The sequence below is a fragment of the Rhodnius prolixus genome, unplaced genomic scaffold (assembly GCF_049639745.1).
Source record: "Rhodnius prolixus isolate KJV_2025 unplaced genomic scaffold, Rpr scaffold_16, whole genome shotgun sequence".
NCBI classification, from domain to species: Eukaryota; Metazoa; Arthropoda; class Insecta; order Hemiptera; family Reduviidae; genus Rhodnius; species Rhodnius prolixus.
Genome location: NW_027411616.1, coordinates 1,650,367 through 1,677,477, shown reverse-complemented (window position 1 = coordinate 1,677,477; position 27,111 = coordinate 1,650,367). Strand labels below are relative to the sequence as shown.

Here is a 27,111-nt window from a genome sequence, read left to right as displayed (position 1 = left end):
GGTTTCGATGGACTGGATTAGTTTTTATTTGTGGAGAAGTGCTATTCAAGTCTTCCTGAGTGGTCATAAAGTAGTCGCGTCGACTGGGAGAAGTTGTAGTGTTGTTTCGCGCTTGGGCCGTGTAGTGTCGTCATGGATGTTTGTTTGTATGCGGCTGTGGTGTGGTAAGGCGCATAGAGCTAAATCCTCCAGACTGCTTCTTAGAACGTTCAATGTTAGGCTTGTCTGGCGGTGACAGTGCGCTTCGTACCACTCCATCAGCCGTTATGAAAACTTTGCTGGAATTCATTTTTTTTTTTTTTTTTTTTTTTTTTTTTGTGAAAGTGAAAAGCTAAACTGTTTCAAAATCAAACTTACAGGTTTCTGACATAGTAGGCGGTATGGACAATCGCTTATTTATTACGAGAAGTTAAAAATCTCTGAAGCGGGCTTGCTTTCTAAAAGAATGGCAAAAACTTATACTTTTGGTCATTTACATAATGTTAAGTTATCTACTTAGTATAAATGGTTAACGTTAGGTCCGCCTGGAGTGTTATCCGAATATTTTTGTGTTTTATTGATGTTTCCAGGATGGATGGAAGGTCTTAATCGGCAGTCTATTTCGAGTCTGAGAATCACTTGGTGAGCCTTGGAAGAGTGGGCCTCTGCCTTGGGATGAGCGAGTAGATGTTTTTTTTTAGTGGGTATTGTTGTTTAAGGGGACACTCTAAAAAAATAGGGATCATGCTCGTTTTTTTTTGTAGAGCTTGTGAGTCGGAGAAGAAAAAACAATCCATATTATGAAGGATTAATGATGAAGTGAGTAAGTAAGGTTTAAAATCTTTGGTAAATTTAGGTTGAAGATGGAGAAGCTTAGGCTATTGCCCCTAACGGTGGTTGCTCGATTTTTTCGGTCAGCAGTGATTTTTTAGGTGGCTCAGGCCTGGGACCAGACTCATCGGTTGTATTTTTTGTTGAAGTAGCTATGTGCGTGAGGGAATTTGGATTGCGTGGGGTTTCTTTCCCCACTGACAAACTGGATTTTTCCAAATTTAAACACCTACCATCACTTGCAATTTATTCTTTTCAAAATATTAGGAATCCTTCGGATTATGCAGAAAGTTTTACACAAATCGTCATTTTGCCTTGGGTTATGATAGTTCAAGGATCTGGTCATGGTCTTATGTTTTGGACATGCTCTTTACAGAAATAATAGCGAAGAAACTAATGTGGTTTGAATAAATAATTGAATGAAGAATTGTTCAAAGTAAATCAATCCAACAATAGTATATTTTCTGACTGCAAATTTTAGCATTATTTTCATGCACCAAAATTTTGTGGTGTCTATAGGTAGGTGTTTAGTAATAGAACGCTCATAACATAATTTTGTATTATTTTTAAGATAATGTATTTCCAAAAAAATAATTTTTATTTGAATATGTTTCTTGTTAAGGTGATGACCACAGAATGGTGGGGTAGGAAAAATAAAAGTTCACACAGTGATAACCGAAGTTGGTGGAGACAAGCACTAATCTGGTACAGGGACTTCTTATCGGGTTTACTGTTTGTTCTTACGGTTACAGTTTTGATAAAAGGTATTGTTGGGGAGCCTCGCCCTCATTTTCTAGATACCTGTAAACCAAAAGAAGCTATCAATTGCACAAATGAGTAAGTAAATTTAAGCAAGTATAAATTGTGTATAAGCCTGTATAACTTGTTTTAGAAATATTAAAGAAACAATCTCTTATCCTGGCATTCAAAATATAATTTTGATTCAATAAAGCTTGAATTTATTGATGAATCATTAGTTACCTTTTGTGTTAAAAATGAACGTAGAAAGTAGAGAGGGTGTTCTGGGCTTAAGAAATGAACAAGTCGCTAATATTCATAAAGAGCCTCAATGGGTTTTTATGCAATTGGCCTTATAATTACAAATTGCAGGTCCTAAACTTCTCCAGGCCTTCTTGGAATTTTGTGACTCAAAGGTATGGTAGTTGACTGATTGTTCCAGAATCTAGCATTAGAATATCGCAATGTGATGGAGGTTAAATCTAGAACTAGTTACTCTATGAACAACTTGTAAGCCTGAACTTGTCTTAGACGGTAAGATGTAAACGGAGGGCCTTAAAAAATCAAAATAAAGAGATTTCTTGGCACTGAGCTGTAATTTTTTTTTTTTTTTATCTACGCCACCCGTAAGTCACGGCAGTTCTGCCATCCGACGTCGGGCTTCCCAGTATACTAATGCTTTTTTCCTGTAGATATCGTCCGATAAGATAAGACTTCTTATGTCCTCGATAGAAGGACACACGTCAAGGTGTTCGGAGGACATGTCTTCTCTTCCACACAGAGTGCAGGTCGGGTCCACCGCCAACCCAATGCGATATAGGTGGGCCTGCAAATAATCATGACCCGTGAGCAGTCTGAAGCAGGCCACGCCGTCCCTTCTTGTCAGATTAGGTTGTCAGATCTCGTCCACCTGGTTCAACCAATACTTGCCACCGTTTTCCATCCGCTTTTGCTTTTTGTCTGCACTTCACTTCTGATCGAAGACAGGCAGCAGTTATCCTTTTAAAAGCATGCGTAGAGATCGGTTGCTCAGGTTGATGCATTTGCGCACCTCTTTTTGCCAATTCATCGACTCTCTCATTTCCAAGCAGCCCACGGTGTCCTGGAATCCATTGGAGCACTATAGTCTTATTGCTTTTATTGGCAGCCTCAATCGCTGCTCTGCATTTCGCTATGACTGCTGACTCTGCATAGCTCGCTCCAGCTATAGCTAGAATCGCCGCACGCGAGTGAACAAAGACCACAATACGGCTCCAAGGACCCCACTTCACTTTATCAAGGGCTAATAGTATTCCGGCAAGCTCGCCATCATAATTAGTGGATACTTTCCCAACAGGTGCTGATATTTGAAAGGCTTCAGAGTACACACCGGCTCCCGCATTAAGTCTTGCTTCTAGCGCTGAACCGTCAGTGTAGACATGAAACCAATCAGGTGAAGGATATCGATTAATAATAGTTTCTAGAGCTATTGCCTTTAGCTCCCACTCAGGCGTTATTCCTTTTTTAACAGCTCTAGTTAACTGAAGGTTACATTGTACCTGCGCTAATCTTAGGGGGCTTTTTGGGTATATAAATGCCTCTCGGTTTGTGCAGTCTAGCTGCTGGCGCTCCATTACTTCTTTAACGTTAGTTAAAAAAGTCTTTTGGCTTTTTTGGTGAGAGAAAGACACACTTTAAACTGTAAAGTGATAGATTGTCGGCAAAATGTACTCTCTCAAATGTGGCATATACATGAATAAGAGGAAGCCTTGTCTCAAAATTCTAAAAAATATTGTAATAATTAAAATTAATTAACAAATATAGAGCTTAGTTGAAAATAAGTCCCCTGTTCTGCTTTAGGCAATGAGCTGTAAGAAATTTCTAGAACAAGAGAATAGATTTCTCTATGTAAGAGCAACCAGCTGAGTTTCATCCCATGAATTGTAAGCTCAATGTATTGTCACTAAGCTAATTTTTTTCCTAGTAATGCATTATTTTGATTTCAGGTTCATTTCGAAATTCGAATGTGCTAATGAAAATATCTCTGCGTATTACATACAAGATGCGAGTAAATCATTTCCATCAGGGCATGCTTCATTTTCATTTTATTTATTTGTATTTATAGCCGTAAGTTCTGCAGTATGTAACTTTAAGCCTTTTTTTAAAAAATAGTTTCTATAAACATGTAAATATCGTTATATTTTTTTCAGTGGTTTTTACAAAAACGTTTAGATGATGTTAGACCTTCTGTAATAGTATGGCTGCAGACATTGGCTCTTTCCTGGGCTCTTGGTTGTTCATTATCAAGACTGACAGACCATCGACACCATTGGTGGGACATATTAGCTGGTGCATTTATTGGATCAGCTGTCGCTATTTGTTCAGTAAGAGCTTTTATAGTTCTAATTTTATTCTCTTAATGCTAGTAACATTATTGTGGGCAGCTTGGGGTGGCACAGGAAGAATGAATCAAACAGATTCTCGAAAATTGTATGTAATTACTGTACTAAATTACAAGGATGGTTACTAAATATTCAAAAATATTTTAAACAATATTCAATTTCCCGAATTATTCTAATAAACTAGTGTTAGATAGTTAATTGGTTACTTAAAACTCACAAGAAGTAAGTGCATGTATGTAAACTATTGATAAAAAGTATATCGATAATAGCAACAAATATTTAGTAGCCGCTCTCATATCCCAAAGAAAACAACCATAATGAAGCACTTACCGAATAGCAGGAGTCACAGCAAAGTGTTCTTAATTTCTGTTCAGAACAGATTGACTTTGGCAAGTAAAAATTGCAAATGACTGTGGCAGTCTTTTCTAATTTCCATAGAGCGAGCCAGTTTCTGAATATGTGAGGTTCTTTTTCTCTATTTACATAATTACTTCTGCGCCTCGGAATCACTGTGAAGGCTCCGCTTTAAAAAGTTTAGTTTTTGATACTAATTTTACTTCTCTTGTTTGTACTTAGATGAAGTATTGTAATCCTGTCAAATTTTTAGCAGAAATACAGTTTGGGGCCTTCTTAATATTATAATAGTTTGTATTTTTGTGAGAACATTTTTAAATTGGAATTTTAATTCATTAAAGTAAAAGATAGTTGTAAGAGGTTCACAAATAATTGTTATTATTTCTTTTGTTCTTGTTTCAGATAAAGTCATTTAGTTTTGGATTTAAGACTAAAGAAAAAGAATGTATTAACTCAAGTGATACTTTTCAAGAAAAATCAGCTGGTTCATTGGTATTCATTAGTCAAGAAGAAACTTCTGATACATCAATGAAATGGTTAATCTCGAATATTGATCGACCTCCTAACGCTGAAATTTCACCTTTGTTAGTGTTACCTTAGTCTTATAATAATAATGTGATCGAAACCAATCTAATGATTTTCATATGCAATAAGACTGCACGCATGAAAATGATCCTAATTTATGCATTTTATGTCTTGGCTCAAAATACAAGACTCATCTAAATGAATGCAAAACTGTTCTGCTGCTTTCGTATTGCAAATGATCATCAAACAATAAGTCTATTGCATTTTATCTATTGCCTCAAGAAATTACAGCTTTAAACCTTCGTATCGCTGGGAAAGAGCATTGAAGAAGAGCTTTCTATGAGCAGTTTATGTGGCCTTATAGAGTGCTATTCCTGAGTAATGTCACATAATTACATGTTAAGTAGTTGCATAATATTAACGAGAACCAAAATAGTGAAGCTAATATTCAATTTTTGTAAATCAATTATGTGACCGGAAGCCAGATTTTTTTAATTCACCGCGATTTTAAAAAAATACCCACCTACGGAATTCTTGAAAATTTAACTCTAAAACGCCAATCATGTCTGCTTAAAACTTTTTTCTTAGAGAATTTATTTTAGGAGGGTCCTAAAGTAGGGAGTACTTCGGTTTTTTTCTAATGTGTCACTCCTACCCACTGTATAGTTTTATCGGCGACAAAATTATAAAAAAAAAATATTAAGTTTAAAGAAATGTTTAAAAAGTTGCAACTACGAAAATTGTAGTAAGCTGAATGTTTGTATTTTTACTTCCAGCATGGCGTTAGAATGTTCCAGGAGACTGGAAGAGCTGGCTGCTGTTGAAGATGTCCTTCTGGTCTGTGAGCCTGGTCGTATAGGGATTGGGAGTAACACGGAGATGAAAAGGTTGGCTAAATCCTGAACCTTAATCCCCTTCATCGGTCCCGAACCAGCTGTTGGCGTGACATTGACACAAATTTGTCAGTTACCGGGCTGTACCTAATTTCTAAACCTATATATCCAAACTAAACAAATACTACTACTTACATAAAACAGATGTAATTATTATATTCAAAGTTTAAACAATGTTAACTGTCAAAAAAGTTGTCTACTATCTCCTGGTTTGGTTCCTCCACTCACTCGCCCTAACTCCGCTAACACACAGTCATTTTTTTCCTGCGCCTGTTCTCCCCTAATCCTTTTTTATTTGTTTTATACTTTAAATATATATAAGGCACAAACCCTCCACACCAATCTCACACCAGTAGGATGATATATTCTATTCTAGATTTTAATCTATTTCTCCTTAAAACTGTTATTCCGTTCTTGAAGCTCACATTTCCAAACTCTCATGCTGTGAAACCGATGCATTGTCCGAAACTAAAACCCTTGGCAACCCGAATGTTGGAAATATTCTCGCGTGTGTGCCTCTGTAGCACTTCTAGTAGTAGCTTCTCACAATGGGTGCAGCAAAGTTGCTGAAACTATCAACAACTACAAGAAGCATTGTGTTCCGCTTTTTCCTTCGAGGAAATGGTCTTAGGTGGTCCACGAATATTTTCTCCATGGATTTTTTTGTCACCTCCGAACTAAGGCATCCAAACAATATAATCTGTGCCGGTTTGTTCTTAGCAAATGTCTGAAAGCTGCCTTCGTTGAGCGATGTCCACATCCATATTCTTCTAAATGAACTGTCATCTGTTTTTTGTGTTATATATATCTTGATGCCCTCCCATAGCAGGTCGGTGGAAATGTTCCGTAATCATTGGGATTATTCTCGAGGGGCGACTACTTTTGGTTTGTGATTGTGATGACAACCCAGAGACACTTTTTTCAAGAGGGGTGCCATTACTTCTTGCTGCAATTTCTCTATAATTTTCATCAACTCTGAATCTTGTCTTTTGTAAGTTTCAACTTTTCAAACGGTAATGGAAAATATTCTAAAACGTTACAAGTTACATGACAATGTAGGTAGGAATTAATGTTCGGTTTGGAAAATTATCGACTTTTTCGTCTCACTAATCTGTATATTTTCTAATTGGTGATTAGACAGATTTCACCATTACTTTGTTATAAATCATCCGATTCGATTGGAATATAGTCAGTGTTTAGAAGACTGATTTGGAATTCCATTATTTAAACGACATTTGCATATTTTTACAGAAATTTTTACAGATTGAAATATACAAAAATGAATCAAAAGTTCATTTTGTTTATTACGGGGACGATGACATTATACTGTTGCCTGCTGTTGAAGAACTCTTACCTAAGTTTTGTCAATTATTAGTCTTATTAGTAAATTTGTCCGGTGCACTTCTAAATTAGGTTTCTTTGTTTTTGTATGCCATTGTGCCATATTTACTAAATCTATTTACTACATAAATTTAGATCGTTAACTTATATGAAATATTTTTCATATGAAAATTCATTTTGACGAAGTTCCAATAGAGGTTCTGCTCTCTATTAAATAAACAACCATTTAAATATGCTTTTTGCAGTTTTATCTCCTGGATGATGTTAATAACAATTAAAGGTATTGTTGCAAATATGTGGGTTAAGGGTAACGGTTGATCGAAATGGCAGCTTTAGTGAATTTATTATTATTATTTTGTGATTTTCTTGTAAAATGTTTTGGATACTAAGTAACTAAACCAGGCCTGTGTAACCTATGCTTAGATTGGTATTCAATAATTGATCCAATGCTGCATAACGGAAGTAATGGACAAAAGAGCAACCAATGAATTTCCACTATTAAAAAGTAATATATGTCGAGTATGTACCCTTTTACGAAGCGAAGTTTAGGGAGAAATTTGGGGTGAGACAAAATAAGATGCATAAGCTCTGAGCTTCGATCGGGGAGAAACCATACCCAAATTAACGTGGATCTTTATCTAACAGTTAGGGAGTTAGACTTGTCAGAGCAACTAGCGAAAACAATTATAGTTGATTTTCCTGGATTAATTATTCATCATATATTTGGAAGGTGGTGATCTTTTATCTCCAGTCCGAAGTTAAAGTAAGACTTCGATGGCTGAATGTATTAGCTGAGTTTTTACTTCCATACTCATTATGAAACTTAAGCATATCCTTCAGACTAATTAAAAAGCTGTGTCTACTAAGAACTCAACATAGCTGCCAGGCTTTGACAAAGCGGAACTACTTAGACGTCTAAGATTACATTCCCGGAACAGTATTCTCTCCTTACAGACGACACTTAGAAAGTTTTGGTCGATTTCTTTTGTTGGTATATATATATATTTTTATATATTAAGAAATAATATAAATATATATATATTTTTTTTTGCAGTGCCTCAAGATAGCCTACCCAACTGAAGTTAATTGCAAATAGGTAAACATTGTTTGGAAATCAACGTTTCTTAAAATTTTACTTTTAATCGCAAGGTGTATCAGTTTAAGGGTCCACAAAAATTATAATATATTCTACAAAGTTATAGTTGATGATTGTTAGCATAAATTGATTTTTTTTCTTTTCTTTCTTTTTTTTTTATCATTAACGGTGAAGTTATTCATAAAAGATGTAAATGAAAGAATTGAAACATGGAACTGCAATTGATCTAGAACGGCATACTCTTCTTATTCTCTACCAAATAAAGCGACAGTAATAGCATATGATACCTGTATTCATTGTATTAAACTAAATCCAAGCTGCTCTACGAGAATCGAAACTAGCACATATTGTAATAGTTTATCAAAAAAATCCTCAACTATAAACAACAGCTTTTTATCTTTATGTTTCTCTTTACTACTTTTTGATATTTTTATATTAAATTATACATTACATTTGTATCGCTAATGATATTGATGGCTCTAAGTTTCCGGAATATTTTCAAGTTTAGTTCTTATTTTATCATAGGCACTCTAAACAAAATGTATAGATGTGTTTTCTATTCATAACTGATAATGTGTGTCAAATAATAAATGAAAGGGAAATATTTAAAAATTATATTTTAAATAGGTAGTTTTATGCGTAGGTAAAAACATAAAGGAAAATATTTATAATGTTCTGATCTTTGCAGTTACGTGATTGCCTTGATATTTTATGTTATTTGGTAGATTGGTCACATTCAGTGAGTGCTCTGGATAACTGAAACAAGACTAATGAAAGGTTTGCTATGATTCTGTGATTATATTTTTGTACTATTTATGTTAACCGTATAGTAATAAATATTTTTAAGTATATTTATTTATCTATGTGACTGTACCTTGTACTCGTCTTTTTTCTACATCCTTAGAAGTGGGTATGACAAAAGTTTTTACGTTTTTGGCTGGTTTATTTTAAATGTTTAGTGAAAAATAATACTAATTGATGCCTTAAAGTACAATACACTCAACCCTTTTTTGTACCAGTTTTTTCTCTTCGGCTTCCCGATGGATCTTTGCAGGAAAGAATTCAATAAACCTCCTATCACCTCCTCTTCCGTACTCAAACGATTGCTCCGCAAAAAATGAGACGTGTATCAAAATAATGGCATACCTGAAAGAGCGAGGTTTAGGCTTTTAACATGATTAGGAAGAAATTCCAGTACCAGCTCATCATAGTACACAGTGACCTACTAAAGTCTTTTGTCACCTATTTTCAGAAACTGCTGGTGAAGGGCATCAATGGTATGAAAAATGTATGTATAGAATAAAGAACTTTGTATCCAAAAAAACACTGACCATTGCCGGCAAAAACCTTTAGGCATGACGATGCAATAAACCAGTTATAATTGAATTGTTTCGCGTATAGGGAGAGAAGTGAGTCTAAATGAACTCTCGATGCAGCCTTTATGATTACCAGGATTGCCTCAATACTAGAGGGAGTCCAAGATTCAGAGGGACATATGTGTATTGCCTATAAAAAATACACTCTAAGTGGGCAAGTTTCATACCTGTTTCTTATGAGCAGTAGTAACATTTCATACGTTGTAGCGTCAAAGCAAAAGACGTGTATCTTGTATATTCACAGGCACGAAGTTAGACGTAAATTCCAGTAGTTCTGCACTTTTTTATTTCTTCAATATCAAAACAAATTTTTAGTTTTCTCGCTAGTTTTAATTTTTCCCCCCTAAGATCTTTATTTTCTATTAATTTTTTTAATGATTAAACTGCCACTAGGTTCAATTTTGTTTGAAGTACAGAAATGTGGCTGAAGTAAATTATGTCCTCGTATCGCAAACATCCAACTGAAAATTGTAAAAAGTGTGGGCTATATCTCTTTTCATTGGTTTATGAAGCGTTCACAATTTTACTATTTTTGTGATCGTTTTCTTCTTTAAAATCAGAACAGCTTAAAAGTTAAGTGAATAATTTTTGTACAGGTGTATCCACATGAGTGAAACAACCATTTTAAACGTTACAAAAATAATGTTGACAAACTACATTAGGTTTCTAGACACACAGTGTAATGATAGCCACGGTGACATTATATACATATATGTATGCCCTATATTTTTAAGAAAATTTGGGAATTTTATCTTTTGTAGAAAAAAAAAATGCAAAAGTTCGGTGTTATTCAACATTCGCTTTTCGTGTAGTTTTTGATGATCAACCCTTTTACAACTGGCCTACCAGACGGTTTTAATAACAGTAAGATAAATAGACAACAAAAATTAGGATAATAGTCTCCGTCATAAGGCAAGTATACCAAAATATCACTAAGTATCCACAATTAAAACTTATGGATAATAATTTTTATGAAAAAATAAAACGATTAAAGAATAAAAAAGCAAAGATACGGAATGAGTAGTGTTACCTCAACAACACGAAACCATGACTATTTACAAACCCAAGTATACAGGTGATGGTGCAGAATTTATTCAGAAAAAGTCCAAAATCTTCAAATCCTTGCAATTACCTAACTTCGAAAGAAGTCGTAGGTGAGCTTTGGAGTTACACCTCTTGCACCACCAAACCAGATAATGTCATCTCTTTCGCCGAATTTCTCCCTAAATCTCTCTTTGAGATAGGGAATACACTTTTTATAAATTGCGTTCTTTCACTTACCAACTTTCATCGCTTGGTCATGGACTTTTTATTCAAAGCGCACAGTAGGATCCAGAACAAGCGCTGTAATTTTTTTTTTGCTGGGGAATGCCAAATGCCCACATTCTTACATGAGCCTTCAGTAGCCATTCGAGCATAGATGGTGTTTAAATTTAAGGCATAACCTACTCAACTCAATATGAGAACACTTCTTTCTTCAATATAAATTTATTAATTCTGAGAGTGACTTTAAAATCACTGCCATCTGCACTCGATCCACTTATCAAATGCTCCCCTCCAGAGATTTCCTCATTTTTAACCTTTAAATCACATTCGAGTTCTGGCCCTAATCTGTTCGCGCATTCATTGAGAACGATTACTAAATCAAAACATCGTCAACGTTAAGTTCAACCTACTTATTGTCGTAACACTCTTTTATTCGTAGATTTTATTTAAACAATGTTGTAGTTAATTCGTGCGCCTTACTTTTAATGCTAATCTTAGCTGTGCTGGGGATCGAGGAGATAAGACAGCTACATGATTATTTGATATGTTCACTTTATGAAATTTTGTGCAACTTTGTTTCATATTTTCCATTCGCGATAGGAAAAACGCATTATTTTTTTGTATCAAATGTGTTTCTTATAACTTCAAAAGTTTGGAACAATGTTGCGAGAAACTGCCTCTATGCAACAGTAAACCCGTAGAGGAACAATGGGCATTTTGGATTGCCTGCGTTCCTTCCCCTTTTTGGTGGTACCGCCCTTTTTATTACAATCTACAGTACTCTTCAGCTTTAATATTGGGACGATGAGGATATTATTTAATGTTTTGAATTGAGTCCATAAATATGATAATTAAGTAAAGCATTGACTTTTTCACTTGCAAAAAATTTTCTTTCACACATCGTTCAAATTATAACATGATTTAATTGAATATTTCAGATTTAACTGATCTGGCTACACTGTTGTTCGCCCTTCCACCATGTTTAGGGTTTCCTGACTTCTGATAGCTGCAGCCGTGTTATAGAAATCGGTCTTGAGTCGGGGCGAGTCGTGATTAAACATTAATGGATAATGTTTGTGAATTACCAAGTTTAAAACGTTTTTCCTAAAAGTTTTTTTTTTTTTTTAAGCAGTTTTGAACAACAACTGGAAGTCTGTTATGTTTTTGTCAGTGATAAATGAAGCACAGAAGAATAATTTTTTCTACTGTAATTGCAATAATATTCCTTCAGTTTATGAAATAATAGTAGCGCCAAGCTGAAATTTTTTTTTGAGAATTTATTTGTATCTGCTTTAAATAATAATATGTCGACCGATAAAGTTACGTTAACGGATGCCCTGTCCAATGTTGATGTACTTGATGAATTGACATTGCCAGATGAACAACCATGTATTGAAGCACAACCTTGTTCAATAGTGTATCAAGCTAATTTCGATACAAATTTTGAGGACAGAAATGGATTTGTGACAGGCATTGCTAAATATATTGAAGAGGCGACTGTTCATGCTAGTTTGGTAAGTATTGGTTATTAATTCTTAAGTATTTGTGGTGTGTCTTTTTAATATTTCTGCACATTCACATTCTTTCTCTAGAATGAACTGCTGGAGGAAGGTCAAGAACATGCCGTTATGCTGTATACCTGGAGATGTTGCTCTCGAGCAATTCCCCAGCCAAAATCAAATGAACAACCCAATAGGGTAGAAATATATGAAAAAACTGTAGAAGTACTAGGTCCAGAGGTTAACAAATTATTGAATTTTATGTATTTCCAGGTAATATGTACATATTTATGTCTAAGTAAAATTCGACACCTTAATGGGTAAATTCGTAATAAATTGAATTTAACACGTTTAGAGGAAAGCAATTGAGCGTTTCTCTGCTGAAGTGAAACGCCTTTGTCACACTGAAAAAAGAAAGGATTTTGTATCCGAAGCCTATCTACTTACACTAGGAAAATTTATAAATATGTTTGCTGTACTTGATGAACTGAAGAATATGAAGTCAAGTGTTAAAAATGACTACTCAACTTATAGAAGGTTTGTTTTAATATTATTTTTTAAATTTTGGGACATCTTCAATAATGGATTTTTCTTTCTTTTATCCGTTTGGTTAAAAAATATCTATTCTTGCTGCTCGATGTTTCTTTCCAACCGCCAACGCTTTGCTTTCTGAAAATTGTTATTTAGGCTTAAAAACATCCACAAAGTATTTGTAACTTTGTTTTTTACGAGAACGCACGAAATTGTTTTTCCAATCAAAACTTCTAAAATCTTCAATTGGGTATTTATTCTAAAATCATCCTTTAAATTTTATACTTTGAACATGGAACCATAAATACGAGTTTGATGTATCGTACATCTCATGTACTAGACATCATAACGTTCGAGATAAGTCACGCAATGGTACAATATTTATTTTATTACAGTACTTATTTATTAATTGAAAAATCTAACGCTATAAATTGAAGTCCAACTAACGAATATTGGAATATTGTTGATTGACAAATTTATTGATTTATTTACATCAACAAGTAGTTACAAAGCCGATACAAATATTCATAATATCTAATAACTAATCAAAGCAGAAAACTAGACTTTTAATTTGTTGTTTTTAATATTTCAGAGCAGCGCAATTTCTCAAAGTCCTAGCTGATTCACACACACTTCAAGAATCTCAAAATCTTTCTATGTTTCTTGCCACACAGAATAAGATCAGGGATACAGTAAAGGAGAATTTGGAGAAAATTCCAGGTTATGAAGAGCTTTTATCAGATGTTGTGAATTTGGCGGTTCATATGTTTGATACTAGAATGTATCTAACACCTAATGAGAAACACATGTTAGTTAAGGTAGGAATTTTTCTTGATTGTTTAGTGTTGCTGCACGGATCGGTGACCTAAGGTTTACATTTGTACGTTTCTTACTTATCAAAGAGATTTAATTAACATTTAGATTGAATTTCTAGTTGAATACATAGATCTGCTTTGTGAATATAGTTGATTTTTATTCGTCATAGCATGAAAGCATGTAAAAGCGTTCGTTACTTATGTTAAGTAGATTATTTTCATTCATTAACTCAGAGATTTTTTCATCAGGATCTTGAAGAGAATTTGATTTCTACTTGTATACAAAATTTTTGATAATTGTCAAATGCTTGGATTTAATATGTTCGTTTTCGGAGAAAATTAAGTTCTAGTTGGGATTTTGCTGTTAAGTGTCATTTACAAGTGTGAAAGCCTGGTGTTCTTTCTGGGAACTAAACAACATTCAGCTTTGAAGCATATTTATGGAAAATACTGTGCTAATTCGTTTTTAAGAAAGTACTGCGATTTCGTTGATTACTCATCATTACTCATTACTTAGAACTCTGCTCCCAGCATGTGGAAGAATCCAAATCCATTGTGATCTAAAAAAATCTATTGTGTTTCCCTTCCAGGTTCAGAAGTTAGTTTTGTGGTGTTTACGATATGGAAGAGTGAGTGAGTGTGTATGTTATGAGCTTGAGTTTCCTATGCTCACTTTCAGATGTCTACCTATTATTTGCAGACCAATTCAACAATTTCTTCAGATTATGGTGAGATATCAGTTAGCATGAATGTTCGAATCGTTAGGTTGGTTATCCTCAGGAGTGTCAAGATCCAAGAAGAACGAGCTGTGTGTTTCTTTCTGTGATTATTACTATTGTGATTAATCAGTTTTAAGCCAACTTATCAGATAATATTTTTACAGGTAATGGGTTTTGGCCTTTTTTTAATGGATAATGAAGCCTGTAATATAAATAAATTAGATCAGAAAAAGAAATTAAATTTGAGTAAAATTGATAGAATATTCAAGGTAATTCATGACCGCTTTTCCTTTTTTTTTCTCCATACTACTGAATTTTCATTTATATAATATTAATATTTGTTATGGCAGAATTTAGAAGTAGTTCCTCTGTTTGGAGATATGCAGATTGCACCATTTAATTATATAAAACGTAGCGCCCATTTTGATGCCGGAAAATGGCCGCTCTCCAGTTCTCTTACAATCAGTCCACAAGCTGAACTTATGATACATTTGCCGCAGATCAGAGAAGATCATGGAAAATATATATCTGAGCTTGCCAGATACAGCAATGAGGTAGGTTCGTTAGAATTCCAGTTGTTAAAAAAAAATATTTAATGAAGAATGTGACAAATTATTACTTTCACTATTATTTAATCACAGGTAACCACTACGTATAAAGATACTAGAACGGATGCAGAAAACAAGGAAACAGCCGAACTGGCGCTTCGTGGGTTGCAGTTACTATCGGAATGGACTTCAGTTGTTACAGAACTCTATTCATGGAAACTTCTTCACCCTACGGATCACCATCAAAACAAAGAATGTCCACCAGAAGCGGAAGAATATGAAAGAGTATGTTTCAGAAATTTAATTTATAATATTTTCCAATTAAACCACTCTACACAGGAGGATGAATCTCTGTTGTTGGGTAGAACAGGCCTTGATTGTCTTATTTGCAAAAATGAATTTTACGTTCTTCCATGCTTTGAGGAATCCAGACAAATATTTTTAGCAAATCTCTGTATGTGTTTTCAGAGAGAATTTCAAATATTAGAAATCGCTGGGAACTCAAACTACATATTCCGTGTAGGTAAAACAACCATTACTAACTTTAAGATATTAGTCAGCGTTGAATGAATTGGAAGAGCGACATTACTGATTAATTGTTCCACTAAATTCCGTATCAGTATCAAAATATTTTCCCAGAAAATTTGGCCAATAGAGGAAAACTGGGACATGCAATGTAGGTTTAAGATTTAGGTTAAACCAACAATTTTCTTAAATATGCACCTATTAGATTAAATTAGGACGGTCTTAACGCCTACGCCACTGCGACCCCTTTGGATCTATTGAGGCTCCCCAACTTTAGAGCTCACCCTCCAGACCCGTCCGTTTAATCAGACTCTTAATTCTGGAGAGCGACTCCTGGGTAAAGCTCACATGCCTTGGTTTATCCTCCCCAAGAAGTAACATCCTTAGCCATACAAGCCCCTCACAATGACACAACGCGGGAAGTGCCATTTCCTCTTCTTCCTGACAGAACTTACAAAGGCTATCATCTGCCAATCCCATGCGATACATGTGTTTTCTGAGACTGCAGTGGCCAGTTAATGAACCTACAATTATACTTATAGCCCCACGGCCTTGACGGATTAATTCCCTCAGTCACCCTCGGCGAATAGCCTCTAATGAACTTCTTCGCCTGTCTCTGCCCAGTGGTGTTGAGCTACCACTCCTGAGCCTACTCTGCACCCATAAGTTAATGGCCGCAGACTTAACACACTTCGAAACCCCAAAACAGGGCTCCGGGGCAACGAAGTGTCCTGCAGAGCCTTCCCGGGCCAATAAATCTGCCATTTCGTTTCCCTTATGTCCTGAATGACCAGGTACCCAAACCTATATGCACCTATACAAATATAATATTTTGATTTTAGAAATGTGAAATATTTGCAGTATTTTCCGGCAGTAAAGGATAGGCTGAATTCAAAATGACGTTTTATGTTTTAAATTGAAAGAGTGCTAGAACATATTGCCTAGACAAATTATATATCCCTAGCCATTATGTTTCATTTGAATTCTTGCCTTCCAGAGAAATATTTGAAGAACATTTTTAAGTTAAATTAATTATTGCATTTAAGTGTTGAATTTTAAACGCCAGATATATTGGTTGTTTTGAATTAATTCGTGAAAACTGAAATATTGAAGAAGCATGTTTCTTATTCACACAGCTTTCTCCGGATTTCATAACATCAATTGCCACTTAAAAATATTAAATGTAAAAGTGATATCCTGTTTGATTGGAGTTATTAAGAATCACTTTTCCGATTGACGAATTTTTAGCTGTGAGTCGGTTCCTCTTAACGGCAACTTAATAAACATAAAATTAGAGTGTTCTTTAAAAAACTTGTTCAATCCTTTCAAATTTGTCGCGTCACTTCACTTGCTCTTAAAACTTTAAAATTTTATTTTTATTCAGTAGGAGAAATATACTTCTGTAAAAAAAAAAAAAAAAAAAAAAAAAACCGCTTAGGTGCCAAAATTCTAAAGAACTGCCCCAACTGCTGTTAAAGTTTATTAAGAATGTGAATTGCTATTATATGACGGATATCATCTCTAATTTAGGCAACAAGATACAATTATACAGCTGAAGAAAAATTCGCTCTGATAGAAGTTATTGCAATGGTCAAAGGATTACAAGTGCTGATGGCAAGAATCGAGACGGTTGTCACGGAAGCGATTAGAAGAAATATTTATGCTGAGCTTCAAGATTTCGTGCAGCTGGTTTTGAGAGATCCTCTTCGCAAGGCCATCAAATATAAAAGAGAACTAATTAGAAGGTACTTTTGCTGCCTATTTCGTTGAGTTTTTTTGTCGCCATTAAAATTTTAATTATCAATAACTTTTCATGATCATTTTTAAACAATCATTGTTTAAATTATTTTATTTTAAAGTTAACTTTTATGTTCAAAAGCATTATCGTTTCGGTAAGAGAATCATGTGCTGATTGGCAGCGAGGTGTTGAGCCGCACTCCGATCCAGCGCTTCGTGGTAAGAAAGATCCTGACGCTGGCTTTGGAATCAAAGTACCTCGAAGGAATGTTGGTTAGTTAATACATGTTTTTGTCATGGGAAATCTTTGCACATTAAACAAGCACTTACGTGACTTTCGCTAACTGCTATTGTCATACTAAGTATTAATGGCAACGGCCGTCGATGCGCAAAGAAGAGTAGTAATGAACTATTAAGCGAGACTTGTCCCACACTTGGGATGGAGGTAGTCCAAATAACTTACATTTCTCCATCGTTGATTTTATCCATCGTACACGCATGTTTTTATTTTTACTGACTGGTTATGGATTTGCTTCCGTGATCAGAGAATGAGTAAATATCCCAGCATCTTCTAGGAATTTTTTCGTAATTGGAAGATGCGTCAAGTTTGACGTGGAAGGAAGTATCAGAATCAGAAGATAATCATCTTTTCCGATATTCTGGCTGCTATTAAAACACTGAGTTATGCTATCATCTCAAAAATAGTTTTGAAATGCCTTGCAAACTCAATGACCTGGGGAAAAAAGAATCATCTTATTTGGGTTGTTGTCACCAGGCCATGTTTTAATGCCAGGGCATTGCGTCCACCTTTACCCGGTTGAAACGCTTCGGGGGATAAGCGACAAGCTCCTCCAGGAAAAATTTAAGAAAAAGAAGGGAGTCAGCAGAGCTCAACTTCATGTTCGAGAATCTTACACACCTGCTGACGGAGAGCGATGCCGTCATTAAAAGGAATTTAGATGCTAGGATGCTTACAGGGTGTAAGAGATATATGGTCCCTAGAATCTTCCAAGATTCCTCATGATATCTTGATGTAGAGGTTTTAGTGCTTTCTAATCTTTCAAGCTATCTTTGTGAAAGTTGCTGTGCACTTTCCGCAATGTAGAAACAAACTACTCTTGTTGTTTATAACTTACGTTCTCCTTATTTTGTAAGACGAAGTACTGCAAACGTGTAAATTGTAGAAATTGAATGAATTTACCCTGGTGACACATATCAAGGTGATACCGTAAGTGTAACCTTAAAATTAAAAGACTTTTTTGTTGCTTTTTTTTACCTATTCCTCGATATTAGTCAATCTGGATCCAACAGTTCGATATTCCTCCGATACATGAGTTATATTTGGTATATTTGAAGGTAAAAAAATTCAAATACCTTGTCTTCAGGTCATTACTAGAAAACCTAATCATACATCCATACAACATCTTTTCATCGTGTTAGCCCCTTAGAATTTTATTTCCTACCTATTGCTTCTTTAAAATCATATCAAAACTTTTCACTATAATCTCCTCTCCTCTATAATTTTTCGAGAGAGTTCTGTGACAAACCAATACTAATAATCATTAATGTTGTACAATAGTGAATTAGTGATTAGGCCTCAGAGGTACATGATCATACATATATCTTTTGCTTAATTTTGACTTGTTTTCGGATTTCCTTACCATTTTGCAGTTACCTAATTTAAATTATCATTTATATTTTTTAGGTCCATCATCTACACAGTTGTATATGGTACGAACTATGCTGGAATCTTTGATAGCTGATAAATCTGGTGGAAAAAGGACATTACGAAAGGACATTGATGGGCAATATTTAGTACAAATTGATCAGTTTCATAAAACTTCATTTTTCTGGAATTACCTACTTAGTTTTAGTGGTGAGTTTTTATTTAAATTAGATAAGGTGAAAAAGTTTTTTGCTGGAATTGCTTAATAAATATTTCAGTGAAGTTGTTTCAAGATAATTATCAATAATTTATTATATATGATTGTATATAAATGCGTAATTTAATATTTATGTTTGTGTGCGTGTAATATATATAAAATTATTTATTTATTTTAATTTAAAGAATCTCTTCAACAATGTTGTGATTTATCCCAATTATGGTACAGAGAATTTTATTTGGAAATGACAATGGGCCGTCGTATACAGGTGCATATTCAATTATTTAAACAGAAATGATTTCCTAATTAATTGCATTTTTTTTTAATTCATTCATATCCTTTACTTAGAAATGTACTGTACGACATCAACACAATGAAGAATGTAGTGACTTGATTACTATGGAAAAAAGAATTCAGGTAAAGTAGAATTTGTAACTTCTCTTCAGAATTAAAAGTATATTTGGACAAAATGAAAAACTTCACCACCCTCTTCATAGCTTCATTTCGATTTTATGATTAAAAAATCGATGTTTTTGGGTTTAGAGCGACAGTATCAGGAATGGACAGAACCACTCTTTGAGTTTGTTTAGAAACTGGTGTTATTTTTCGTTATTATAAGACGATATATGTTTATTAGCAATTATTAAATATAACTTATTATTACTTTCTTTACAGTTTCCAATCGAAATGTCAATGCCTTGGATATTAACTGATCACATTTTGCGCACAAAAGAACCGTCTATGATGGAGTAAGATAATTTTAATTTTCCCTTGTTTATGTACAAATAATTAATTGAACACTAATTGTGGACGTATATTTGGTTATTTACTTCTCTGTAACATCGCTTAAAGGCCCTTAAAAATTTGAGTATGCTCTAAACTTGTCTTCAGCGCCTCTTCTTTTATTAAAAAATATTCCCAGTCTCCATATTCATCAGTCTTTCCACCCAAGTCTCATTCTTGATGACTTGCAGATACTCTTCGCCCAGATGTCCACACAGTGCTAACTTGATGTCTATTATCTCCTCCATTCTGGGCTTGAACTAATTGAACTTACATGTTCCTGGTGACACTGGCTTTTAATTTGCTTCTAGAAATTTTAATTCTTTAACTGCGTCAAACTAAATATCTTAAGGATACCATAACTAATGCCATGTGAAAAACCGATCAGAAATTAGGCAAATGTATAAAATGACAGATAAAATCTGTTAAATGCAGCTTTTGAGGCCCAAACACTTTTTCAATAAATACTTTCTCTTGCAGGTTCTGTAAAATTAAGTCTCTATCTAAGACAAAACAACAGAACCCATCTAGCCCGTGTTCTGGAATCGTTCTATCTTTATCATGATGAAACAGGATACTTGTTTGCGATTGACTAAATAAAATTGGAGTACTTAGCAAATATTGACATATTACAATTTATCTGGTTTTTAGCAATAAATATCAGAATTCATAGAAAGTTCATTAGGAATGAATTATTTTTCTATAGTTTCAGAAATCGCACGTGAACAAAATTTGCTGAGAATTTTTGTTAGTGTGTAATAAAAAAAGGGGGGGGGGTTAAATTCACAATTCTATTAGAACGTTTTTTCACTATTAAGCGTTAATTCCTCGAAATAAGACCAACGTTTTTTATGATTTATGTCCCGAATTAAGCTAACATTTCGAGGCTCTTGGAGAACCTCTCCTACATAGCTTAACTATCTTGGCTTTTGTTACTCTTATAAATTTTTTTGAACCCGATCTGAGCAGCCCGTTCGAAGCAGTTTCTTTCCTCTGTTTTATAGATCTATTTGCAGGCCGATACCAGCATAAAATGAAATTGGAAGGGTTATTCTAAAATAAATATACACGTACTAATTAATACAAAATATAGTCGAGGATTAAAAGGGAGATGTGATGTACAAAATATTTAGAAATGCTCTTAGAGTCTAATGATTAATATTAGTTTTACGTTTGGCCAAAATTTAAAGGTTAAAGGAAGTTTACAAGTAGGAGTCAGAAATATTTAGTAAGAGAACATTGAAGCCAGAGTTTTTTTATTTATTAATTTTTTATTTACTGCTTTTATACTGTTTTAATATTGCTGAAATCCTTTCTTGTAAGAATGCTAATCCTATAATATCCCTTATTTTACTTTTTAAGTATGCATACAAATTTCCATCAAATGAAAAGTACAGATCATTAGTATAGCGTTATTATTGTACAATACACATCTGAAGAATTATTAGAAGCATTTCTTTTCGTAAATTTGACATTTTGAGTCTAATTTTGAACTGTAATTGATGTATTATGTTGTTGATTCAACATGATATATTTGTAATATGCGACAACATCTAAGGTGATTGGCGCCCGGAGCTTTTTTCAGTGCACAACCGGCTTCTGGATAGTGTTCTCTCGTTACTGGCATTTTTATTATTAACAACATGGCGTATTTAAGTACTTCGTGTGCGATTGCATTCGTACAGATCCTGATCCTCAATACCTTAACTATGACGTAGGTTTTTTCCAACTTCTCTGGTTCCTCCCATAATTAGTTGAATTGAACTGTATTTATCGCTTTTAATTATATATCACCAAGGTTCATTGAATTCGTTCTGAAAGAAAAAAAGAACGAAGTACCTATGTAAATAGTAAAGTAATCGCCTATTTTTCAGACAGGGCTTAACTATTCAGGATTGAGGGAAGAAGTTCATACTTTACTGTTAACACTTGCAAAGAACTATTTGCGAGACTTAATCTCTTGATCTGCCGCGTACCAGCTCGCATTCAAACCACTTCACCAAACCTCCCTTCTATACACATAAATATATATAGTTGTTTTATTGCAGATATGTTCTTTATCCATTGGATTTATACAACGATAGCGCACATTATGCACTCACGGTGTTCCGTAAGCAGTTTTTATATGATGAAGTTGAAGCAGAAGTTAATCTTTGCTTTGATCAGTTTGTCTACAAATTAAGTGAACAGATTTTCACTCATTACAAACAGCTTGCGTCGAGGTTTGTGTGAATAACTTTATATACGTGTGTGCAATTATAGAAGAAAATTCTTTGTAATCATTCTCCAAATTGTTTAAGTAAAAACAAAAATCCAACAGCATTCTTCTAGATAAAAGATTTCGTGTAGAGTGTGTGGCACAGTGTATGGGAACATATTTACTTCCGTATCCCAGAGCTAATCGATATGAAACCTTGTTGAAACAACGCCATGTGCAATTATTGGGAAGATCCATTGACTTGAATAAATTAATCACCCAACGTATTAATGCAGATATGCTAAAAGCGCTTGATTTAGCAATTAGTAAATTTGAAGCTGGCGATATTACTGGTGTTGTGGTGAGTTGACTGTTTTTATTTAAATATTAAGTTTATAATATTAACTTTGAAAAGTAATTGATCAATTGTTTTTATTTTCAGGAGTTAGATGGACTGCTTCAAGTTAACAGAGTCTGCCATAAATTGTTGAGCAAATTTTTAGCACTAGATGATTATGATGCTATGTTCCGTGAAGCTAATCACAATGTACTGGCGCCTTATGGAAGGATTACACTTCATGTTTTTTGGGAATTAAATTATGATTTCTTACCGAATTATTGTTATAATGCAGCTACTAATAGGTAATACATTCATTTATTTATAAAAGAAGTAACTCCTTATTTAAAAGTCGTCTTTTTTTATTTAAAAAAAAGACGGAAACTACCTACTTTCTTTCCTGTAATTGCAATTATAAATAATTAAATTAAACGCAAATGTTCTACACACTGTATTAGTGAATTTCTCTAGGTTTGTGAAATGCCGTGGTATTAATTTTACTCAACCAGTTCACAGAGATAAACCTCCTCAGATGGGGTATCAGTATCTTTGGGGAAGCAAACACTTGAATCTCTCATATTCCACAATTTATGGGCAATTTAATGGTATCAATAATTAATGATTTTTTAAACGGGAATTTCATTCTTTTTTTCTTAATTCCTTCCTACTTTTATTTGTTTTTTAAGGGTTTGTTGGTGCCTGCCATATGCGTTCTGTTTGCCGATTACTTGGATATCAGGGTATAGCCGTTGTTATGGAAGAATTGTTGAAGATTGTAAAAAGCTTAATACAAGGAAATCTACTGCAGTTTACTAGAACCCTAATGGAAGCTATGCCAAAGCTGTGCAAACTACCAAGATATGACTATGGTTCACCAGGTATTAGAGCCTTTCTTGAATTTTACCGGATAGATGCACTTTTTTCTTTTGCCTTGGGAATTCTAATGTATGCCATTACCTTCTTTAGGTGTACTTGGCTACTATCACGCACAATTAAATGATATTGTACAATATCCAGACGCAAAAACAGAATTATTTCATAATTTCCGAGAGCTAGGCAACACAATACTGTTTTGCTTGTTGATGGAACAAGCACTTTCACAGGAAGAAGTTTGCGACCTTCTGCATGCTGCTCCATTTCAGAATATTTTACCACGGCCTTATTGCAAAGGTAAGCACTTATTCTACGCAAAGTTCTATGATTGTTGTGATTTTTATTAAGTTAAAATTTATATTTTGTCACATCAAATTTTATAGTTTCTGTTTTCATTAAATGAGCTCCCAACCAAAATGCAGTTTTTGTGTCTGCCCTCTCCCTTTCGTTCCTTTGTAGAAACAATGTTACAAAAAAAAATCCAGGAAGCTCATATCTTAAAGTAAGTTTAAATACCATCAGTATGACATCAGGGTTTCGGGCAAAATCCACCGACGTAGTACGACTTTATATAATGAAAGTTCGTTACATGAGAATTTGTAAGATTAATTAGGCGTAATGCAAGAATAACCCGGAGAAAGTAGCCTAGTTGAACTTTTATTTTAACATAATAAGTAAAGTCTTCTTATAATGAAGAAATAAAAAGGACCCAACAGCATCAAGCAGAAGGAAAGCGGTGGTGGACGCTGCTTGAGAGTCCTGTTTCGGTAGCAGCTGTAAGAAAGGAGGCTGGGCATGCTTTCGTATGACTACCGGGCATGACTACCTCCAAAAACATTTGCATAGGATTGGGGTGGTGGACAGCCCTATGTGTCCCCTGTGCCTGCAAGAGGAGGAAATGGATAGTCAGCACTTACCGGTCTGCCACGCCTTGATAGATGTCGTCGCGAACGACAGCACAAATCTAAATATTCACAACAATAAAGCCATTATGACTTTAATTAAATTTAACATTAATTTTTGCGACCCTAAAATCTCAATAAAAATATAATGAGGTAAGGATAGTAAAAATTAGTTGTTGCACAACCACAAAATGTAGGTAGGGTTCTTAAAAAAATTATAAAATAGTTTTTTAATAAAATAATAATATAAGATCAAATTAATTTTGAGCTTGCATGATTTTTATAGTAGAATTTCGCTAGAAAATAGGAAATGAACAAATTTTAATAGTAATGTTTATAATTGCCTATTTTTCAAAATTTCAGTGAAACATTAGTTAATGTGGAAAACTACCCAAAATATTTTGTTTATAGTTTATCTGTATATGGAGACAACGATATATTTAGAGTTAAATTTTGGTTTCGTTTGAAACATCGAAATCATTAAAAAATTTCATTAGAACCTGTCGAGTAGGAAATAAGATATTTACAGTTAAACTTTGATTTCTTTCAAAATAGAGAAATATTTAACTTAAAATATCTGGAACAATACTCAATAGATATTGTTTATATTTGACTTGTATATGGAGACAACATTTGTCTATAATTGTATAGAATTTTATTAAAATCTGTCGAGTAGAAAAAGAGATATTTAGAATTAAATATCGAAAAACGCGAATATCGATGGAAAAGTTAAAAATGCAAATATCTTGGACACTAGTGAGAATCGGGCCAAAGTGAAGAGAATATTTTTTGTTGCATTTGAGCTGTTGAATCACCTCTCGAAGTTTCGACCACTCCTCCGCATACACCCTGTATAGAGACAACTTTTGTCTATAACTGTATAAAATTTCGGAATAATCGGTCGTGTTGGAAATAAGATATTTAGAGTTAAATTTTGGTTTTGTTTGAAACAGCGAAATATTTAACATCTTAAATAATCTTTAAGTGAAATCTTTAAGTTCAAATATCTCGAAAACTATTCGATAGATTTTGTGTATAGTTTATCTGTATATGGAGACAACTATTGTCTATAATTGTGTAAAATTTCAGATAAATCTGTTGAGTAGGAAACGATATATTTAGAGCTAAATTTTGGTTTCGTTTGAAAGAGCGAAATATTTAACTTGAAATATCTGGAAAACTACTCGACAGATTTTGTTTATATTTTATCTGTATATAGAGACAACGTTTGTCTATAATTGTATAAAGATTCGGAAAAATTTGTCGAGTAGGAAACGAGATATGTAGAGTTAAATTTTGGTTTCTTGGAAACATTGAAATCTTTAACTTGAAATATCTGGAAAACTACTCTATAGATTTGGTTTATATTTGACTTGTATATGGAGACAACTTTTTTCTATAATTGTATAAAATTTCGTTAATATCAGTCGAGTAGAATATAAGATGTTTAGAGTTAAATTTTTGTTTCTTTCGAAATAGTGTAATCTTTAACTTGAAATATCTGGAAAACTACTTGATAGATTTGGTTTATTTTTGACTGGTATATGGAGACAACTTTTTTCTATAATTGTATAAAATTTCGATAATATCAGTCGAGTAAAAAACGATATATTCAGAGTTAAATTTTGGTTTCGTTTGAAAGAGCGAAAAATTTAACTTGAAATATCTGGAAAACTACTCTATAGATTTGGTTTATATTTGACTTGTATATAGGGACAACTTTTTTCTATAATTGTAAGAAAAGTTTCGTAAAAATGTTTTGAGTAGGAAACGAGATATTTAGAGTTACATTTTGGTTTCGTTTGAAATAGCGAAATATTTAACTTCAAATATCCTGAAAATTACTCGATAGATTTGATTTGGTTTTATCTGAATATGGAGACTACTTTTGTCTATAATTGTATAAAATTTCGTTAATATCAGTCGAGTAGAATACAAGATGTTTAGAGTTAAATTTTGGTTTCTTTCGAAATAGTGTAATCTTTGACTTGAAATATCTGGAAAATTACTTGATAGATTTGGTTTATATTTGACTTGTATATGGACACAACTTTTATCTATAATTGTATAAAATTTCGATAAAATCAGTGGAGAAAAAACGATATATTTAGAGGTAAATTTTGGTTTCGTTTGAAAGAGCGAAATATTTAACTTGAAATATCAGGAAAACTACTCGACAGATTTTGTTTATATTTTATCTGTATATAGAGACAACGTTTGTCTATAATTATATAAAATTTCGTTAATCACTGTCGAGTAGGAAACGAGGTATGTAGAGTTAAATTTTGGTTTCGTTTGAAATAGTGTAATCTTTAACTTGAAATATCTGGAAAACTACTTGATAGATTTGGTTTATTTTTGACTGGTATATGGAGACAACTTTTTTCTATAATTGTATAAAATTTCGATAATATCAGTCGAGTAAAAAACGATATATTCAGAGTTAAATTTTGGTTTCGTTTGAAAGAGCGAAAAATTTAACTTGAAATATCACGAAAACTACTCGATAGATTTGTTTTTTATTTTATCTGAATATGGAGACAACTTTTTTTCTATAATTGTATAAAATTTCGTTAATATCAGTCGAGTAGAATATACGATGTTTAGAGTTAAATTTTTGTTTCTTTCGAAATATTGTAATCTTTAACTTGAAATATCTGGAAAACTACTTGATAGATTTGGTTTATTTTTGACTGGTATATGGAGACAACTTTTTTCTATAATTCTATAAAATTTCGATAATATCAGTCGAGTAAAAAACGATATATTCAGAGTAAAATTTTGGTTTCGTTTGAAAGAGCGAAAAATTTAACTTGAAATATCTGGAAAACTACTCTATAGATTTGGTTTATATTTGACTTGTATATGGGGACAACTTTTTTCTATAATTGTATAAAGTTTCGTAAAAATGTGTTGAGTAGGAAACGAGATATTTAGAGTTAAATTTTGGTTTCGTTGGAAACATTGAAATCTTTAACTTGA

At 33.5% G+C, this 27,111-nt stretch overlaps 2 protein-coding genes and 1 long non-coding RNA gene across 6 annotated transcripts in view; 2 read left to right on the top strand and 1 right to left on the bottom strand.

The window, feature by feature from the left end:
- Positions 1-8,989, top strand: part of LOC141457406 (phospholipid phosphatase 1-like) — a 30,141-nt gene extending 21,152 nt beyond the window's left edge. For 2 of the 3 annotated variants that reach the window (XM_074134340.1, XM_074134339.1), the window contains exons 3-8: positions 1,433-1,647; positions 3,534-3,654; positions 3,738-3,911; positions 4,686-4,867; positions 5,585-5,695; positions 8,097-8,989. In XM_074134340.1, coding sequence (XP_073990441.1) covers positions 1,433-1,647; positions 3,534-3,654; positions 3,738-3,911; positions 4,686-4,867; positions 5,585-5,695; positions 8,097-8,109 — 816 coding nt within the window. In that variant the 3' untranslated portion in view covers positions 8,110-8,989. The remainder of the gene's footprint in view (positions 1-1,432; positions 1,648-3,533; positions 3,655-3,737; positions 3,912-4,685; positions 4,868-5,584; positions 5,696-8,096) is intronic. The other variant, XM_074134341.1, reaches the window with a different exon arrangement.
- Positions 1,356-11,082, bottom strand: LOC141457407 (uncharacterized). Its single transcript, XR_012460375.1, has 2 exons — positions 10,796-11,082; positions 1,356-1,611 (listed from the first exon to the last, which is right to left on the bottom strand). It is a non-coding gene; the product is annotated as an uncharacterized lncRNA (long non-coding RNA).
- Positions 11,083-11,215: 133 nt separating this feature from the next.
- Positions 11,216-27,111, top strand: part of Cyfip (Cytoplasmic FMR1-interacting protein Sra-1) — a 44,762-nt gene continuing 28,866 nt past the window's right edge. The window contains exons 1-20 of one of the 2 annotated variants that reach the window (XM_074134334.1): positions 11,216-11,635; positions 11,719-12,294; positions 12,373-12,552; positions 12,635-12,816; positions 13,403-13,628; positions 14,509-14,613; positions 14,695-14,898; positions 14,986-15,177; positions 16,948-17,162; positions 17,297-17,427; positions 18,860-19,030; positions 19,223-19,305; positions 19,386-19,454; positions 19,713-19,786; positions 21,869-22,042; positions 22,141-22,378; positions 22,460-22,659; positions 22,826-22,959; positions 23,041-23,232; positions 23,321-23,524. In XM_074134334.1, the coding sequence (XP_073990435.1) occupies positions 12,085-12,294; positions 12,373-12,552; positions 12,635-12,816; positions 13,403-13,628; positions 14,509-14,613; positions 14,695-14,898; positions 14,986-15,177; positions 16,948-17,162; positions 17,297-17,427; positions 18,860-19,030; positions 19,223-19,305; positions 19,386-19,454; positions 19,713-19,786; positions 21,869-22,042; positions 22,141-22,378; positions 22,460-22,659; positions 22,826-22,959; positions 23,041-23,232; positions 23,321-23,524 (3,184 nt within the window). In that variant the 5' untranslated portion in view covers positions 11,216-11,635; positions 11,719-12,084. Of the gene's footprint in view, positions 12,295-12,372; positions 12,553-12,634; positions 12,817-13,402; positions 13,629-14,508; positions 14,614-14,694; positions 14,899-14,985; positions 15,178-16,947; positions 17,163-17,296; positions 17,428-18,859; positions 19,031-19,222; positions 19,306-19,385; positions 19,455-19,712; positions 19,787-21,868; positions 22,043-22,140; positions 22,379-22,459; positions 22,660-22,825; positions 22,960-23,040; positions 23,233-23,320; positions 23,525-27,111 lie in introns of both variants that reach the window. The other variant, XM_074134333.1, reaches the window with a different exon arrangement.